Source organism: Nelumbo nucifera, chromosome 7, assembly GCF_055504915.1.
Source record: "Nelumbo nucifera cultivar China Antique chromosome 7, China Antique-T2T, whole genome shotgun sequence".
Taxonomy (NCBI): Eukaryota; Viridiplantae; Streptophyta; class Magnoliopsida; order Proteales; family Nelumbonaceae; genus Nelumbo; species Nelumbo nucifera.
In genome coordinates, this window is record NC_142655.1 from 10395718 (window position 1) to 10415559 (window position 19842).

At 36.3% G+C, this 19842-nt stretch overlaps 1 protein-coding gene across 2 annotated transcripts; it reads right to left on the reverse strand.

The window, feature by feature from the left end:
* Positions 1-1967: 1967 nt before the first annotated feature.
* On the reverse strand, positions 1968-14276 carry LOC104608876 (uncharacterized). Of its 2 annotated transcripts, none has more exons than XR_737171.3 (3): positions 13932-14276; positions 13675-13754; positions 1968-5197 (listed from the first exon to the last, which is right to left on the reverse strand). XR_737171.3 is itself a non-coding variant. In XM_088892120.1 (3 exons), exon 3 carries the CDS (start codon positions 11289-11291, stop codon positions 10272-10274), a length of 1020 nt encoding a protein of 339 aa, XP_088748246.1. In that variant the 5' UTR covers positions 11292-12765; positions 13675-13754; positions 13932-14276; the 3' UTR covers positions 5204-10271. The 2 variants fall into 2 exon arrangements, 1 of the variants encoding a protein (XP_088748246.1); XM_088892120.1 differs by lacking the exon at positions 1968-5197 and adding an exon at positions 5204-12765.
* Positions 14277-19842: the final 5566 nt, after the last annotated feature.

Below are 19842 nucleotides of genomic sequence, written 5' to 3' on the forward strand. Positions count from 1 at the left end.
GGGAGAGCGGATCACCTTGTCTTATTCCTCTCCTGGCCAGAAAGAAATCCACCGCAGTTCCATTCACCAATATCGAGTAATGACAACTCTTGATACAACCCCAGATCCATCTACACTATCTGTCTCCAAAACCAAAACTTTTCATTACCTCCACCAAGAAGGACTAGTCAACTAGGTCATAAGCCTTCTCTAAGTCTAGTTTGCAAACCACTCCCTTTTTCTTCAATTTCCTAAAATTCTCTAAGCTCTCATTTGCAATCAAATTTGATCAGTGATCTACCTTCCCTTCACAAAAGCTCCTTGATTGAGTGTGATAATGGCTGGAAAAACTTTCTTAATTCTCAGAGACAGGACTTTTGCAATTATTTTGTACAGACTATTCACCAAACTAATCGGCCTGAAATCCCTTGGATGTGATGTCTCTTTCTTTTTAGGGACCAATGCAATGAATGTAGAGTTTAAACTCGGATTAATGATTCCCCTCCTGTGAAACTCCTCAAAAACCAACACTAGGTCCTTCTTCACAATATCCCAACAATCCTGATAAAATGCCATTGTAAATCCATCTAGGCCTGGAGCTTTCGTTCTATCCATTGAAAATATTGCTTCCTTTATTTCTTCTAAGTCAAAGTTTTTCTCTAACCCCACTCTGGTTTCTAAACTAAGAGTTGGCCATTCCAATCCCTCTACCCAAATCCTCTCATTTAGAGGCCTTCCAAAAATTGATTTAAAATGGGTTGCAAAAGCCTCTACTATTTCTGCTGGTTGGGAAAAGACAACTCCATCAACTTCTAGCTTAGAGATGATATTCTTCCTTCTTCTAGCGTTTGCCACAGAGTGAAAAAATATAGTGTTTCTGTCTCCCTCCTTTAACCATTTACATCTAGACTTTTGTCTCCAACTTATCTCTTCCTGCAATAAGAGATCCTCCAACTTTTTTCTAACCCTCCATCTCAATTCTCTATCTTCTTCTCCAAAAGAACCCCTTTCCTCCTTCAAGTCTAGTTCCTCAATTTGCTTCATTAAAATCTTTTGTCTTTCCTCCACTCTTCCAAATACTCCAAACGGTTCCACTCCTTTATTTGAGATTTTAGGAATTGAATCTTTATGTAGAATCTCATCCCCTCCCATTCAACTAACGGATTGTGTTGTTCCCACCATTCTTTGATATTCTCTATGAATCCCGGATGGATCAACCACATATTCTCAAACCTAAAGGGAGCAAATCCACCTCCTCTTAAGTCCTTACACAATACTATAGGCCAATGGTCTGAAGTGAGTCTAGGGAGTGCTCTAGAATTTAGGTTCCCCAATGCTCCTCCCAATTTGTTGAGAATAAGAACCCATCTAACTTATAGCAGATTGGGTTAGATTGAAGGTTGGACCAAGTGTAGATATTGCTTTGGATCGGGAATTCCTTAAGCTCAAAAGTATCCACAAATTGATTGAAATTTCTCATGCTGGTTGTCACTCTCTGTCTGGGATTGTTGGTTTCCTCTGTGAATCTTACTACATTAAAGTCCCCCCCCCCACACACACACACACCAAGGTCCTTCCCATAGGCCCCTAATATCACTCAATTCTTCCCATAACTTCTTCCTCTTCCTATAGTCATTGGGGCCATATACATTTGTTAGTACCCATTCAAAGCCATCTTCCACCTGCCTGAATTTCATAGAAATTGAATGATCCCCTATCAGTTCTTCCAAACCTACCACCACATCTTCCTTCCACAATGTTATGATCCCACTTGAGGCTCCCCAAGATGGAGTAGCCACCCACTTTATCCCTTTAGAACTCCAGATACTTCTTGCCCATCTACTATCAAAGTCCATTCTCTTGGACTCGTGGATTAACACCACATCCGGATTGAACTTCCTAATTACTTGTTTGATAGTTGCTCTCTATTTGAATCATTTCCTTCTATCCCCCTCGATATCTCTCTTTAATCTCTCCACTTCACTCAATTTTCTTCTCTTAATCTTGCTCTCCTCCTTTCTTTTTATTAGGTAAGCTTTTAGATAATTTGGATTCTTCAGCTTACACCCCAGCTTTCCAACAAATTCAGTTGTCGAATCATCCTTCCTAGTCTCCTTCCCTTTTTCATTTATGTTCTCTCCATAACTAGTCCTCTCCTCAATTCAGACCCATTTGTAACTCTCCTTTGTAGCTCATTTTTCTCGATTTCACCCATTATGCTCTCAATGATTCCCCATATTCTTTCTTCCCATAAAGTTCCCTCCATCCTCACCTCTCCCCCCTTCTTTCCTTAAGGGCTCAGTATGGCCTCCTTCTCATGGGCTTCTGAGACTGGAGTGGAAATGGAATCTGGAACAAGAGAAACAGAAGCCGCATCAGTAGCAAAAGCTAAATGAGCAGGGTTAACAGGGTTACCTGGGTTCGGCTGGGCAAAGGGAATTGGGATTGTAGGCGGACAGATGGTTGTCAAGCCCTGTGTGTCAAAATTGGAGTTTTCTGTCTCCTCGTTTTGGAGGGAAATATTCCCCGTCATTCTGTTTTCACAACGACTGCTCCCCTTACCCGATTGTTTACCATTCTATGATGTATTCTTGCTCAGATCTGGGTTAACGTAAGCTAACACCTCGGTTTTCCATACAGCACTAGCGCTTGAGAGAGGCTTTTCCAGTTCTGGGCACCATAATTGCCCCCCACCTCATTGATTGTGAGTCTCTCTGTTTTCAGCCTCTGTGTTGTGCATCCCTGCCTCCTCGTTCCCTTCTTGTCCTCCCACCAAATCTCCACGGAATAGACAGTCCAAGTTTAGGGACTCCCTGTTATGATCCTCTTGAGATCCTTCATGTTCCAAGCTTCCAAAACCTGAAATGTCATCTGAACTCTCCTCCTCAAAGTCACTGTCTGAACCACAGCTTATCCACCCTTGGTCTTCTACATCCCTCTCTTCTTTCTTATCCCTCAAATAGCGCGGATTAGGGCGATTTGCTGCGCTACTTTCCTGTTCCTCAACATCCAGTCGAGGGACCCAACACAGAGATCGAGTTTCTCTCTCTGTTCGGCATTTTTCCTTTTGTTTCAGTTCGGCCAACGCTGTTTTGGAAGATGATAGATTGGATTTTTCATCTATCATCTCCCTCTTTCTTTCCCGACCCACGTGACAACTTAAAGTGTCCTGTGGGCCTCTAAGAGTGTTTATGCTATCCAGCTCACCCAATCTTCGAACCGGCTCAGAGTGTGCGCCCTGGTTATTACCATCCGAACCCAAACCCCTTCTTGCCACATCAGCATAGGACTGTCGACCATAGACAAAAGTCTTTTGTTCAAAAAAATTTGAATTACTTGCTTTAAATGGAGTGCTTTGGGACTGGTTAACCTCCTGCGACTGTTCCCCTTCTGTTTTCATTGTACCAGTCTTCTTCTTCAGCCCCTGAAAGCCACGTGTACTCCAACTGGCCACCTCAGCATCTCCCTTTTCAGCTGTTCGTCTTCCCCAAAGCGATGCCTCAGCTTCTGAGGAATCCAAACTTTGTGCCAGGCACCATCCGAGCATATCTCAATCGAACAGGGCACTTGTTCTGGTTTCAATCCTGCAACTCTAAGTTCCACTGCTCGCAAGCTCCTCTGGTTTATCTCCAACACTACTCCACCCAAGGTTTTTGCTATTTTTTTCAAAGTTGTTTCGTTCCAGAGGTGAAAAGGAAGTCCTAGCAACTTAATCCGAAAGCTACCTTCTTCTGGTTCGATTTCATTACAGATTGGGACCCATTTTTGCATCTGTACCAATCCGCCATCGATCTGTATCATGTTGAAGCTCCACTTCTGAACATCAACTTCAGGACAGCTTTCTTCTCAGAGAAAGGCAATAGTGTAGCATCACCTTCCAGCTTTAACTTTTGCGCCACTGCATCTAGGATTTTTGTCCAGTCCTTTACTTCCCTTTCAGCCGTTAGAACCATTCTGTGCTCCCAATTTTTCCTCCCTTCTTCAACTGTTAATCTCCAACGTACGGTTGAGCTTGCTACCATTACTTCTTGACAGACAGGGTTCTGGTCCAGGTTGGTATTAGGTAACCACTGGGAGGAGGAGTTACTTCCCTTCGGTGATTCTTCTGCTGCCTCACTCTCAACTTTCAAGAGGAAAGATTGAAGACTGCCAGCAAAGGAGGCCCACCCTTGTTTCCTCAGACCTTCAGGCTCGCAAGTCATCTGCTTTTTATTAATGCCAAAGTGTTCTGAAACTGTGAAAAACCAGCCTCTCTCGTTCCTCTTCAGAACCGCTTCGTATCTTTTTCCAGAGTAGCCGAAAGAATTTTTCCACCCTTCTGCCTTGATGGAGTTAACTGTTCCATCTACGAAGCCTTTCAGCCAGAAACAGGCTTCCTTTGGTAAAAGGATTGTAGCCCTACTACCTTCCCTAACTTCCAGGTACTCTTTACCCCTTGCTCATCCCTGCTCGAAGATGAATCCTTTCCTCCAGATCTTTTCTCCACCTTCCCACCAGCCTAAAACTTTCCTCTACCGCCATTCCTCGTTACCCAGTAGTCTGTCTAGCAAGGCTTCCCTACCTTTCCCTTCCTTTCCCTACATACCAACCTAAATTGTGTACGCCCTACATGGAATCCATAGAAATTATCAACTAAGAACCTTCTCTCTCTCTCATTCAAACACACACACACACACAGAAATGTGAAAATAACCATTTGTTAAAGAAAAAATGTCAGACGACTCACATAGCTAACAAACAGACTCAAGTGATGATCCCTTGGACTAGGGCTTGCTATTGCACAATCAATACATCTCCCACACATGTCAAACCATAAGCTGAGGTTAGTGAAACAAAAACAAAACTAATAAATGCTCTAACCTTACAGCAAACATATGGACATCATCAAAGCCAAACTATAGCTAATAAAAACCATAGTGGATATCGCCTCAAGCTACTTTACCCTTTCCTGTTGTCACAAAGAAATTCCCACCAGAAAACTCATCAATCAATTCCATCAAACCCCTCCCTTCTGTTGATCTTTTGCAGTTAGATGTCTTGGGAGGTACATATGTCACCAGCATTTGTGATCTAAGAAACCATTCTTTGGGTGTCCAAAAGAATGCAACATGATTAACAATTGATCTTCATTTACAGATTACAGCTGGATCAGACTCCTCAGATCCGCATCATCCACTCACACGCCACTAAAGGATCTCATATTTCTTAGTGTAAGGACCTGGAATCATATAAACCATCACCCAAATACTCGACAGAGAGGAATATCCCAATTAGAGTTACGACAATGTGTTAAGCCTTCTGCTTCACATATTATTCTCATGTATGAGTTTGCAGGTAAAGATGGGATTGATCCCGTGCCTTGTGTACTAGTGTTCTCAATTTTTAATAAAATATAGCCATCTAATGGAAATAGAGGAACTACAGCATGATAAACATGTTCACAGAAGAAAGTGAAATCAGAATGGAGGCCAATTTATCCTCATCCCAGGTATCATCATATGGCATACGTGTTAAGACTAAGGCATCGTTCGCTTTTCGATAAGTTACTTACCCGGGTAAGTACACTTACCTACTTACCCGGGTAAGTGTTTCCTAGGAAAGACTTATCTGAGTAAGTGCATTTATCCATGTTCTTTTATTTCCCATGTAAATAAGGCAATGACCATTTTATCCATAAAAATCCATTATTAAAAGGGGCATTTTTGTCCCATTCAAATGTTGGCAATTTTCCCCCAGGTGGGAAAGTAATTTACCCACCTAGGAGATGGGTAAGTGATACCCAAGAAAATAAACTTTCCCTGGTTTTTATATAAATCTGAAAAAAGAACATGGGATTCTTGGTCAATGGGAATCAAAATTCCATCGACCAACTTTCCCCACTCTCAAAATCCAGAAAAAGAACGCCCCCTAAGAGCCACCACTCGGTGCCCTGATCATAATAATATAAAGCAAGACTCAACTGCAGGGGACCGCCCAGAATGCAAAATGCAGGGTTGCTGGCATAACAATGGAGAAAATCTGTGCCAAAAACTAACCATCATTAGCTTAGTTGAACATACATATTATTGATTCTCCAACGTGAATTTGAGGAAGGATAATCCCATGGAAATGTCATGTTTGGCATACAGATAGTCCAGGTCATTTTACTTCTTTGGGTAGCCTTACTAAGATTTACATTGAGCTGGTAGAATGATGTTTGTATTTCCTACTAATTTCAGATCTGGTGGTGGGCTTTGTAGAGGTGGAGGGGTTTGAAGTGATTAGGAATGAAGAATAGTAGAAAAGCAACTAGAAAGATTGCTGTCCACCAAGGAATGAGAGTAAGAAATTAGAAGAGAAAAGAACTTTGGATGTTATTGTTGTTAGGAGTTGTATATATAGGTGGCAAGATATAAATGTGATTCTTTCTTGATATTACTTTAGTAGGGGCAGTTTAATCAATGTACATCACATTATAATACTAAATAAAGGTGGGCAGTGGTTAGGAGATGATAAGTATTGTTTGATCTCCTCTGATTTTAGCCCTGTTTTTTTATTCTCCCTTTCTTCTTTGCCTATTCTCTTCTTGTTCTTTCAACCTGCTTTGATTTCATACCTTTTTTCTTCTTATTTTCTCTTGTTCTGAGGTTTATTCCAGGCTGGTTATATGATATCAGAGCACCATTAATCACCTGGATAGATTTTAGTTATTCTTCAACCTTGCACATAGGATACTCTTACTTCTGCAAACAGAGGAATCACCATTAATCACCAATTGACTTTAGCAGTTGAGTATTCTATATGTTGCTGTATTTGGATGATAGAATAAAGTGCGACCGGAAATTTGTTAAGTTTATGAGGTTATCTGTTATTCAAGATTTGTTTTATTGAGTTTTATCGATTGAGAACTGTTTCTTGTTGAAGTATGCTGCTGTTAATTGGTGTTTCTTGTGGTATAAAGACAAGTTGTGCAGGTGATAGCTTGTAGAGGCAACTTGATGTGTTTGTTAGAAAACAGTGGTGGTGTTGGGTGTTTTCAGCATTGGTTTTCTTATCATGGCCTCATCTAGTGGTAGAGATTTGTGCATCACCTGCAAAGGAGGGAGACCCATAACCTAACCATTACAATTGATGCTACTCCTTTAACACGGTCTTTTTAATTAATCCTGGCCTTTTACATACTTCATAAACCCAAATTTTCACTTTTATGAATTGCAAATGGGAATATTAGATACCCAGTCCCTAGACCAGAAAATACAATAAATATTAATTTTACTATGTATAAATATATAATTATAAAAAGATTTTAAAACTGTTATTCATAAATATTAATTTTTCTGAAAATTATTAAGGGTGGTTTGTTAGTAGCAGATAACTGCATATTAAGTGTGGTTGGATGGTGTTCCAAGTAGGAGGCAAACTTCTAGGAATAGAGTCCATGACAATGATACAAGTGTTACCAAGCAGAACAGTACATAGGACAAGATGGCCAATAGAGCACCAAACAGTCCTACTTTAGGCCAGATAGGGATGTATCTTGAAGCTCATGGGTTGGTCTTTGGTCTAACAAAAGATAGGTCAGGCTTAGGCTGAAGTGCTTCACTGAAAAAATAGGTGCAATGGGAAACTCATATATATTTGATTTTGCCATATTCTATTATTAGGAAATGAAACTACAATGCCTAATTGGTAAAGGGAAGAACAGAAGAACTTACAAGCCTAATGTGGGATATAGCATCGATATCATGTGTTCTTTTTCCACAGATCTGCAGAACTTCTTCTCTTGCCTTCTCTTGCCAGTCTTGATGCATAGCTAAGACAATCATGGTCCAGGTCAACCAGACAGCTGTTTTTTCTTGGTCAGCAAAGTAGAATTATTTGATTTCTTGTCCCTTTAACCACTCATTGTTAGGACAGTAACTCTCTATAACTTTTAGTACAATTTATCTGGAAAAGTTTTATTCAAACTCTGTATTCTGGAAGTTGTTTTGGTTAGTTTATCAAAATTTGTTCTGATAATTTATTCAACCTCTGTATTCTGGAAGTTGTTTTGGAACTGTTCAATAGGACAGCTAAGACCTTGGCCTCTAAAATAGCCAGAATGACCAAGGACATTTCTCAGCCACTGCATCCACCTTATCATTACTTCATAGTCCCACTCAACCAGTAGCTAACTCAAACATGAAGAATATGCCAATGCTAAGCCTTTCTGCCTTGTAAGGAGTAAATGGTTCAGATATAAGACATATTCCTTATCCCAATCAACTCTAGAGTATCTGGGGTTTTCTAACAACTGACCATCAAAATTAAAGTTGTTTACCTTTCCCTCCAATGCAACCAACTTTGGTTTATGTGCCAATAGGAAAGTCTTTCTGTAATTAGATAAATAAGCATATTAACCTCCTGTACTAACTTATTTCCATACAAATCCTACCATTGATATTGGCTAGGGTGTTTTGACCATTTCCAATTGAGGAGTTAGATTTATACAAAACATTTCATACAATTCTCTCTCTCTCTCTCTCTCTCTCTCCTCTAATGGATAAAAATGTGCTTTGGCTTACTGAACTGAGAATAATTCTTTGAATGTAGTATTTCGCTTGCTTTATTAGTACAGTTTTCTAATTTGTTCATAATATTCTTGTTGGAGAAGCAAGATGGCAAGAAGAATGTGTTTCAGTTGTTTGCTGATAAGGTGAGGACCATAAGGATTTATAATCTTGATGAGCTGTTTTATAGGAACCTGGATTGAATATATCAGAGGAAAGGATTTTGTTAGCTTTCTGAGGAATCATCCAAAGCTCAAGGAAGTACTGGAATTTGATAAGAATTTAGAAGCAGAAGATATTGCTAATGTTTTGTTAAGGAAGAACCTTTTAGTCAGATGTGTTCATGTGGTTAAAACTGTTTGGCCTGGGAAGAAGAAATTATCTTCTTGGCCTGCACATTTAGAGATCTATTCTGTAAGTCACATTTTTCACATCTACAGCCACAAGCCAGCAGCATGTCTCCTTGTTAGCATCTATACAAGGTTTTTAGCATTGGAATATACTGTCGGTTCTTTGATTTCTGTCACTTGAGCTGCTTCTGAACCTCTAAGAAATGCCCACCATTCCTCATCTGCTGCATTCCGAGCTTTACATTGTTGTCTCTCTCTCTCTCTCTCAGCCGTAATGACTGTATTAGCACCTGAGAAGATAATAAAACTTGTTGCTGCCAACCCTGATATTGGATCATGAGACCCATCAACAAATAACTGAAATTTTGTCTGAGCAATTATCAGTATGAGGATTCGTTTCTGCTGTACTCTTTTCATACAAGTCCTGAATGGTGTAGCTCTCTACCAAGGTCACTTTGGGATTTGGATGTTTATTTTCATGAATCACTTTGTTCCAAGAGTCCCAAATCAGCCATATTGCAATAGCAAATCTCTGCATCATAACATCCTCTTCATGTTTGGACCAATCTTTCAAATTGTGTTCTTGTCATTCATCAACTACTTCATGGATGAGTTTTTGACCCACATCATTAGTGTTAATGCCAATCCGTAACCCCATCCATATAGATCTTGCAAAATGGCACTGAAATTTTATATTATTTACAGATTCTTTTTCTTGTCCACATAGTTGTTATGGGCCCGCGAATAGGATCTCGTCAGGGGTCGGTCCACGGGGAAAACCTCCTGTTTTCCCTTGTTCCTCCCTTTTCTTGAAGAACCTATCTTGGCACCCTAATGGTGAATAATATCAGCTCTCCTCTGCTCTCTTTCTTGATTGAAATTTTCCATGCCTTCATTGAATAATATCAGCTCCTTAAATAGGAGATTACAAGAGATAAGAGTCCTACTTTTAGGAAGACTCCTTGCTAATTAGGAAGACTCCCTACTAATCTATCCTACTGAACTGATAAGATAAGATAAGACTCCCTTAATCTATCCTACTGAACTGATAAGATAAGATAAGACTCCCTTAATCTATCCTACTGAACTGATAAGATAAGATAAGACTCCCTTAATCTATCCTACTGAACTGATAAGATAAGATAAGACTCCCTACTAATCCATACTACTGAACTGATAAGATAAGATAAGATTCCCTACTAATCCATACTACTGAAAACAATACTGAACAAATAAGATAAGAATTGTATCTAGCTAGAATTAGATAAGATGAGAATCAGCAAATCTTGCTCCCTTTACTGCTGCTGTCGGCAGTGATATGTCTTCCCAATAAAAGCGTCCACATCATTACTCCCCTCCTGGACTAAGAGCTTGTCTTCAAGCTCAAATTCAAGATGGGTGTCTTGAAACACCGTCAAAGGAATCCCGGATAGGTCGAATGATTTTGCCCTCCTGGATCGGGTTCCAATGAAGAGGGTTCATCCTCAAACAGCTGCAGTGAGATACCAAGATTTGACCATGCGTAGCTGCATTCTTTGTCGTGGGAAACTGCAGCCTTAAGGTACTTTTGAGATGTCTTGAACTGTAGAGTACAAAGATTGTGAACGCCAGGCTGGTGCCACTGAACTGCATCATCTGGATCCTCTTCTATTGCCTGCTTTAGTGTGTACAGAGCTCGCCCTTCCACTTCCGTCAAATCATAATGTCCAGTTTCAAACGTTGCTGCAATTTCATGTTGAGCCTTGTGAACCATGGCAAGTCCTGCCCATGCTATCCGAAGCTCAATTATTGCAGAGTCCCCTTCTCTGAGTATTGAAGCCATTTCATTCTCAGCCCATGAAAGTTGTTCAGTGGAATCTTGAGACCTTTCTGCATCCTTGATACGATGAAGCGCAATAGCATATCGAGTTGACATGCAATTAGGCTCCAGTTTTGCTGCCTTCTCCAGGCACTTTCCAGCACTGCTATGATCACCAACCAAATAGTATGCATTAGCAAGATTTGCCCAGATATGTGCAGCCCTAGGATCTGATCTGACTGCAGCTAACAAACACTCTTTTGCAACATTTGCAGCCGCAACATGAGGCATACAAGCTCCTTCACCAGCGATGACGACCTTGGAGTAGTTGCTCTTATTCTTCTTTGAACTCTCGTCGATGGAATCCTCGACGAAACCGCATTCCTGCTTAATCGGGACATTCTGGGTGTTGCTAACCTGCGCTAGGGCAACGACCTGCGGCTCGCCGGACGATTCTGCCATGTCTGGTCGGCGACTGTTTGTGGTTGCAGCCCCTTCCTTGTTAGAGAAGTACAACTCCATCAAGCGTCGTAACTCTCGGACATCATCCTTGACTTCGCATACCTCCGCGCAGTTCTCCACGAGCCTGTGCTCTAGTTCGTGGACCCTAGACGTCAACTGCTCCAGATCGCCCATGATGTTTGGCTCTGATACCAAATTGTTATGGGCCCGCGAATAGGATCTCGTCACAGTTCGGTCCACAGGGAAAACCTCCTGTTTTCCCTTGTTCTTCCCTTTTCTTGAAGAACCTATCTTGGCGCCCTAATGGTGATTTGTTCAAGAGATCACCAACTCTCCTCTGCTCTCTTTCTTGACTGAAATTTTCCATGCCTTCATTGAATAATATCAGCTCCTTAAATAGGAGATTACAAGAGATAAGAGTCCTACTTTTAGGAAGACTCCTTGCTAATTAGGAAGACTCCCTACTAATCTATCCTACTGAACTGATAAGATAAGATAAGACTCCCTTAATCTATCCTACTGAACTGATAAGATAACATAAGACTCCCTACTAATCCATACTACTGAACTGATAAGATAAGATAAGACTCCCTACTAATCCATACTACTGAAAACAATACTGAACAAATAAGATAAGAACTGTATCTAGCTAGAATTAGATAAGATGAGAATCAGCAAATCTTGCTCCCTTTACTGCTGCTGTCGGCAGTGATATGTCTTCCCAATAAAAGCGTCCACATCAATAGTACACAAAGAACATCCTTAGAGTGAGAGCCTTTCTTGTCCACATAGTACCCCCCCCCCCAACAGGCCTTCCATAGGAAAATTTGAAATCTGTAAGGAATTTGTAACTTTCAGATTCTCAGTGATGGTGAAGGGTTGTACATAGCAACAAATGTCTGATAAGCAAATTGTACAGAAAACTAGGAGTATCTTGTTCCCTTCCAAAGCACCTTGTCTTCTAGTAGTGTTGAGATTGAGACAATCTGAAGGAGGTACATCCTTTATTAAAGTAGAATGCGCCTACCCAAAAATCAAATGATATATACCTTGACCTTCTAAGAGTTTAGTCCTTTTTTTAATTATACAACATTTACTAAAATTATGAGTAAAGCATACAAGAACCATGGTACTTCCACCTCACACATGATATATACCTTTTGCAACCCAAATACTTTCAATTTAGGCCTAAAGCTACAATAAAAGAAAATCAAGAAAATTCCAATATCTTTAGGGCTCAAACAAGAGGATCTGTAGGAAGAAGAAAAAGATAAAAGGAAAAGGAGGTGACAGCTACTACAGAAATGCTAACATCTATTTTTTATAATCTTCTTCTCACCCTATATGTTTGTAGTTGTCCCAACTCCCACTGTATTCTTTACTCTTAGTCTTAGACCATGTTCTCTACCAACTAAAATGTCTTTTTTTTTACTTTTTCTCAAGTTGACCAGATGAAGCATACTGTTCTTGAAATTTGAGGCATAAGTCTCATGTAACACATGTGAGACCACTGAGGCAAGGCAATTTGGCCCCACCTCGCCTTAACGCCCATAACTCAGTGCCTTTTGAAACAATGCTGATGACCTTCTATACTTTGTTCAATAGAATGCCCAATTTCCTTGTTCAGTCTTCTTCCCACCATGCATTCCTGACACCAAAGTGGCTCAATCTCGCATACATCACATTTTCATGACAAATAGAACCCAAGAAAACCAATAAGTTAGATACATTACAATGAAATATGTTATTAGATATTCATTAGATGGTGTATAGAATTTTGTGGGGATCTAACAGTTTATTCACATTTCACATTGTCTTGAAAATTTAATTTTCATACTACCTAATTACAAATTCTTCTTATTCGTCATTACTCAAGGTCAATTTGTAGGGCAGTTTATGATCAAAAGAAATTAATTCACCTGGTTTGATGAATCTTTTGGCAGAACTAAGGAAATTTCTCAACCTCATTCTTATACCCTCCCCCCCCAAAAAAAATAAATAAAAAAATAAAAAAACTTTTTGGTGACGTTTACAAGTCTTGCCCATTAGAAGCTGTGAACAGCTATTTGCATGCTTATTGAAACTTTTTCTAAGTGTTTGTGGTGCCTTTTTTGTATCCCGTCTGTATTGTTTCAAGCCTTTTCCGATCTTGTTCCCATCATTTGTGTCTGTGTTAATCCTGAAGCTTGTCTATGTCACTTTTAATGGGAGTTTTTTTTTATGAATACTTTTATTGGGAGTTAATTGTTCCCATCATTTGTGTCTGTGCAAAGAGACATTAATTTTTTTTAATGTCAAAGAGACATTAAATAAAGACAACCTTTTGAAAAAAAAAATTAGATAATGGAACATAGTCAACCAAAAAAGTTGTAATTCCTATGCACCATCTGTTTAAAGATTGAAATTAAGATAACTGGAAATGCTACTCCTGTGTACATCAGCTTTAGAAAATGAAATGCAAGAGTCTACTAAACATTTGGCGGTTAAAGTTGGCTATGATTAACCAAATGAAATAATAATACCATTATGACAAGCAAAAAATAAATGAGACAACTACCTGTAATTGAAATAAACATTCAGAGGATTTGCAGAACATGCGCAAGTCCAGAATGTTTGATAACTCTGGTTCGATCTTTCCTGAAACAAACAAAAAAAAGATAAACATTAAATTGGGCGAGAGAGAAAGAGATATCCTAAATTGGGCGAGAGAGAAAGATAAACATTACTTGAATGTGTATGACAAATAGAGAGATTTATAACCTAAATATGCAATAAAAAACCAGCAACCTCTGCGGATATGGAAATTTTGGTTACCTCAGCGTCTTCACCCTATTTGACTTGTTCGACCACAACGCCCCTGTCTTAATCGACCAAAATCATGACTTGTTTGACCACCACAACCTAAATCTATGAACCAGAAACGAGTGAAAGAGTCGGAGGAGAGATTAAAGTCGATCCTCTGATAGTGATCTAATTCTAGCGGAAGACGAAGAGTCAGAGGAGATATTAATTTGTAAGGGTAAGTTGAACTATTTCATGGTGTTCTAGTTGAAGTTGAAGAGGAAGAATCGGAAGAGATATGTAGGGAGGGGGAATTGGAATTGGCAAGTGATCATAGAGGGAAAAAATATAAATTAAACACAATCGAATTCGTTGTTGGAAAAGGGAAGTTTCTAATTATGTTTTCTAACAAAATATTAAGATTTATTAGTATGCTAATAAAAAATAGTAATGATTATTTTAATTAGTAACTAAAATAATTTGGGGTTCTTGTCTTAGAAACTAAAATAAGTTTCTAATTATGGTTAGGGGTTAAAAAAAAACTGAAAAATTGAACCAATCGAAACCGAACTGAAAAATCAGTTAACCAAATCGATCGGTTCAATTTCGGTTTTGATGTTTTTAAAAAATCAAAGGTACTGGTTTGGTTTCAATTAACCAATATAGAAAGTTGAGGTTAACCGAACCGACCGTTATGCATATATTTTATATATATTTATGTATATTATATATTTTATATATATTTATGTATATTATATTTTTTATATATTATAAATTAATAAATATGCACTATATATAAATATATTATTTATTATTTATTATTTAAAATATAATATTATATATATTATTATAATATATATTATAAAAATTAAAAAATCGAAAAATTGATGAACCAAACCGATGATTAATCGATTGGCTTTAGTTCGATTCCGGCTACCAATTTTCCAAAAACCGATAGTATCGGTTTGGTTCCAGAAATGTCCCAACCAAACCGTGAGCACCCCTCCCCTGATTATGGTTTCTTGTTTTTGCCTTCGGGTCGTAGGTCACCGGTTCGGCCGATTAGATCAAGCAGGTCAAATCGTACCAGTGTCTATATAGTTTGTATACACAATTAGTATGCAACTTACAACCTAGTAAATGGGTCAACCTATTCAATGGACCAACTATCTAGGTTGGATAATTTTTTACCAAGCCAATGGGTTTTGACCTGGGTTTCACTCAAACCAGACCTAGAATCTTGACTATGTAATGGTTTGAATGGTTCAACTGACTGAGTTAACAATAGGTTGAAAACACTACTTTGTGCTTAGATATCTAACTGAGATGATTTTTATTTTTTATTGTGTAACTTTTTGAGATCTATATACCTAGGTGCCTTGCCCCGCTATTTTCACGAAACAAAACCTTTTTTGGCCTTAAATCACATTTTTTGGCATTTCTATAAATAAAAAGATAAAAAATGAATTAAGAATATAAATTAAATATACATATATTACATCTAAAAAAATTTAACCCATCCGATCTGAACGATCAAACCGGTGACCCATGGCCTGGAGGAAAAAGTAGTCCAACCCTCCAGGGGTGCAAATGATTTGAATCATTGATCCGATTCGATCCAAGATCCAATATATCTTGTTTTGTCATAATCGAACCTCCACACTTCAGATATTTGAATTGGATCGAATAGAAAATAGGATCCAACTATAAATTGGATCAGATTCGAATCACCCCTATCCAATCGATCCAATATATATGTCATTTATTTATTTATATAAATATATATAACACATATTTATGTTATGTCATGTTATTTATTTATTTATAAATATATTATTTATATTCAATTTTTTGTAAATTTGTTATATTATTTATTTTTTATAAAAAACATGTATATGAATGATGAAAATAGTTGAAATATACTTGCATTTTTTGTTTTGCTTCATTTAAATTGTTATATTTATTTTTATTTTAATAAATTATTAATTTTTGAAAAAATTAAATCAGATCGGATCAGATGATACATTTGTTTGATTATTTGGGTCAAACATGTCAATTACATGTATACATATAAGTTTAATTTTTGTTTAGTTTATATTTATATTTTAATTTTAATTGTTTATTTAGACAAATTCTAAATATTAGGATTTAAGTTGATTTTAGTGTGTAATTTGTGACCCAAGGATCATGATTGGTTAATGATATCGGTTCATTTACGGTTAACACTTATAAACCAAACAAACGTTGGGAATTTTCCCATATATATATATATGTTGATGTGGCACGTCTAACCTATTCGACCCAAGGTCTCATTACTAGTTAAATTTGTTATCATAGTTGAACTCCAAAAATAGAAATAAAAGGTTAAAACCCAAAAGAAGTGAGTTTTCTTCCCTTTTTTGCATTTCTCTATATTTATAACATCTCAATCATTATATTTAAATATTTAATATAATTTTTACATGTTTTTTTTTATTTTTTATTTTTTATATTTTATTATATTATTTTAAAATTTTTTCTATATATTATTATTTTAATTGTGATGTCATAAGTTGATCCTATTTTGATTAATTACTTACTTGGTTGTCTAATAATCAAATCATTGTAGTTAATCCAAGCGTGACTCATTAAAATGAATTTTTGTTATTTATTCCATTTGTTGATGTATTAAATATGTTTGTAACTACAATTTTCAATGATTTTAAGCTTTGTTTCCAATTCATTGCTTTAGCAACAGTCATAGATAAAATAAGCAATAATTTGGTAGTTTTGGTTGCCAATTCATTTGATTTAGCAACAATGTTGATGAATTGTCGTTAGTGTTTGTCTTTTGGCAACAACTATTTGAAAATGTAATGAAGTGCCTGTTGCCAAAGGTCAATTTTGTTGTAGTGATATATGATATTATTTATAAATATCAAAATATATTTAAAATATTATTTTATGTTTTAAAATTATTATTTATTTCAAGTAAACTTATTTTCTAAAAACATTGTTAACTAAAAAAAATTTGAGGATTTAGTTCTCTAAGGGGAACCCGTCTTTGTCGAGGATCGGGAATAGAGGACAACTTTTCTCCCCAATGGAGATCTGGAATGGTGACGCGGATTAATTTCATAATCGGGAGTTGGGGACAGGGAATATGTTCCCCACCCTGAAAATTGTTGACCTAGTAAAAAAATCTCTCACCTAGGTCGTTGAATCATTTATATGCAAACTTTTGGAAGCCATAACTTTGTTGACCTATAACAATTGCACCCCACTGCAGAATTCTTAATTCCATTGTTGACCTATAACAATTCAAAATGTCAAACAGCCCCACCCTAAACACCAATACTCGCCTGTGTATTGGCATGAATTTCGAGCTGGCACCTACCCCAACTATACATTTGGGCTAAGAATTCTAATGGTGGGCTGAACAGTCATTCTCTCAAAATTAAAACAGAATTAAAAAGTATAAATTAAATATAAACTAATATTCATATATTGCATATATTACACCTAAAAGATAATTATACATCTATATAAATATATTAAGATGAAATGTGTACAAATGAAAGCTTGAGGATGCAAGAATAACAATATTTTTTTTCCTTTTTTCCTTATAAATTACAAGAATGCCACATAAAGACAAACCCCCTTATGTGATTGACTTGTAATTGCCCCTATGTTATTCGAAAATTACATGACTACCACATATAAGACAAATCCTCCAACTTGTAATTGCCTCTATATTATTCGAAAATTACAAGACTACCACTCTAAGGAATTCAAAAATTATAGGAATGACACATATAAGACAAATTTACTCTCTTTACAACAATGACTCTACGGTATTTGAAAATTACAGCAATGCCATATATTGTTATTACGATTATGCCATCCTATAAAATAAAATGTCATCCCTCTTTTCTCATTCTTAATTCTCTCTCTCCTCCTATTCTTTGTCTCAACTTTTTTTTATTCACTTATGCTTTTATTATTATTTAAGCATTTATTTATTTAATAAAATTAAATAAATTATTTATAAATCAATAAAATAAAAGAAATTTGACATTGAGAAAAAGATTTTAATAGGCATTTATTTATTTATTTTATTAAAATATTTATTTAATTTATTATCATTATCTAAGTATTTATTTAGTTAATAAAAGTAAAAACAATTATTTATAAATCAGTAAAATAAAGGAGATTTGACATTGAGAGAAAGATTTTAATGGACATTTATTTATTTATTTTGTAAAATTATTTTTTTAATTTATTATTATTATCTAAGCATTTATTTAGTTACTAAAAGTAAATAAATTATTTATAAATCAGTAAAATAAAGGAGATTTGACAATAAGAGAAAGATTTTAGTAGACATTTATTTATTTTACTAAATTATTTATTTATTTATTTAGAAATAATTTACTAACAAATTATTCTCTCCCCTTGAGCCCAATATTTAGGTAGGGTTGTCAATGGGTTGGGTCCAACCCAATGGACCCGAACCGATTGGGCCAATTCTAGTTCTGGGAACTGGAACCAACGGGTTGATTTCGGGTGATATAGGGTCCCAATTACTATCGGTTTGGAATAGATATAATGTACAATATATTAAATAAATAAATTATATATATATACTATACATATAATATATATAGAATATTTAACATATATTATACATAAATATTTATTTTTATTTATTATAAACAGACCCGATTGTCTTGAGAACTGATCGGTTCAGTTCTGATCCAAAAATTATAGACCCAACATTTCATGTTGGATTTTTTGTCTTTCCACATTGTTAAATAGTTACTTATTTATTTTATTACAATAAATAATTGATTTATTTATTTTACAAAATTAAGTAAATTATTATCCATATATTTTTATTTATTTGATTTACTAAAATTTTAAATTAGTTAATAATTTATTTTACTAAAAAATTATTTCTCTTTCTCCCCGAGCCTAATAATTTAGGGCTATCAATAGGTTAAGTCTACTTTGGGTAGGGGCAGAGCTAGGAATATTTTATGACGGGGGCTAAAATCTACGTGGATTGGGGGGTAATTTAGAGCTATAAATAGGTTAGGTCTAGGTTGGGCAGGAGCAGAGATAGGAGTTTTTTATGAGGGGTGCCAAAATCTAAGTAGATTGGGGGGTTAGGGGGAGTAAATATGGATGGCCATTAGGGGAGCAACCATTGGGGTGGGGAGTGGGGGAGTGGGAAAATATACATGAAGAGTGGGGATTTGTTGGGCCATAGGGGGGCCATGGTTCCTTGTGGTCCCCTTGTCTTCACCATGGGGTTGGGATTAAACCTATTCATAGGCCACACTAGGCTTTGCCTTTATATCAACAGAACATATTCAGGCCCAAGCCTAAGCATAACCGGACCATCAGGTCTAGATCTCGAGCCCAAGCTTGACCCCCATATAAAGCCCAAAGCCTAGTTAGGAAATTGAGAAAAAAAATTTGTATTCTATATTTAACAACAAAATTGATTTATTTATATTAAATTGACTTCAAAACTGAAAATTTTATTTATTTTATTAAATTAAATATATTATTATCCATAAATCTCTACTTATTTTAAGTAAATCCTTTTTCCTAAAAATATTAATTAAAAATTTTACCTTTAGAAAATTCATTTTTTCCTACACACTAATTTACTTTTACAAGCCCGTGCCCTCCACTGCTATTTTATTGATAAAGTATGTGTTATGTACATAACTATTCACACATATATGCTAACATGACATGGTTTGGCTCGTTTTAATTACCATTCATGGCCAGTTTTTAACATATGGGATTATAGTTGATAAGGACAACTTTTGGGTCTTATTATCAATAAAATTAATCTTTTTAACATAATTTTTATAATAGAATAACTTTTTTAAAAAAATATAAAAAGGGTAGAAACACTATTCATCTCCTTCCTCTTTCAGACTACTAGACA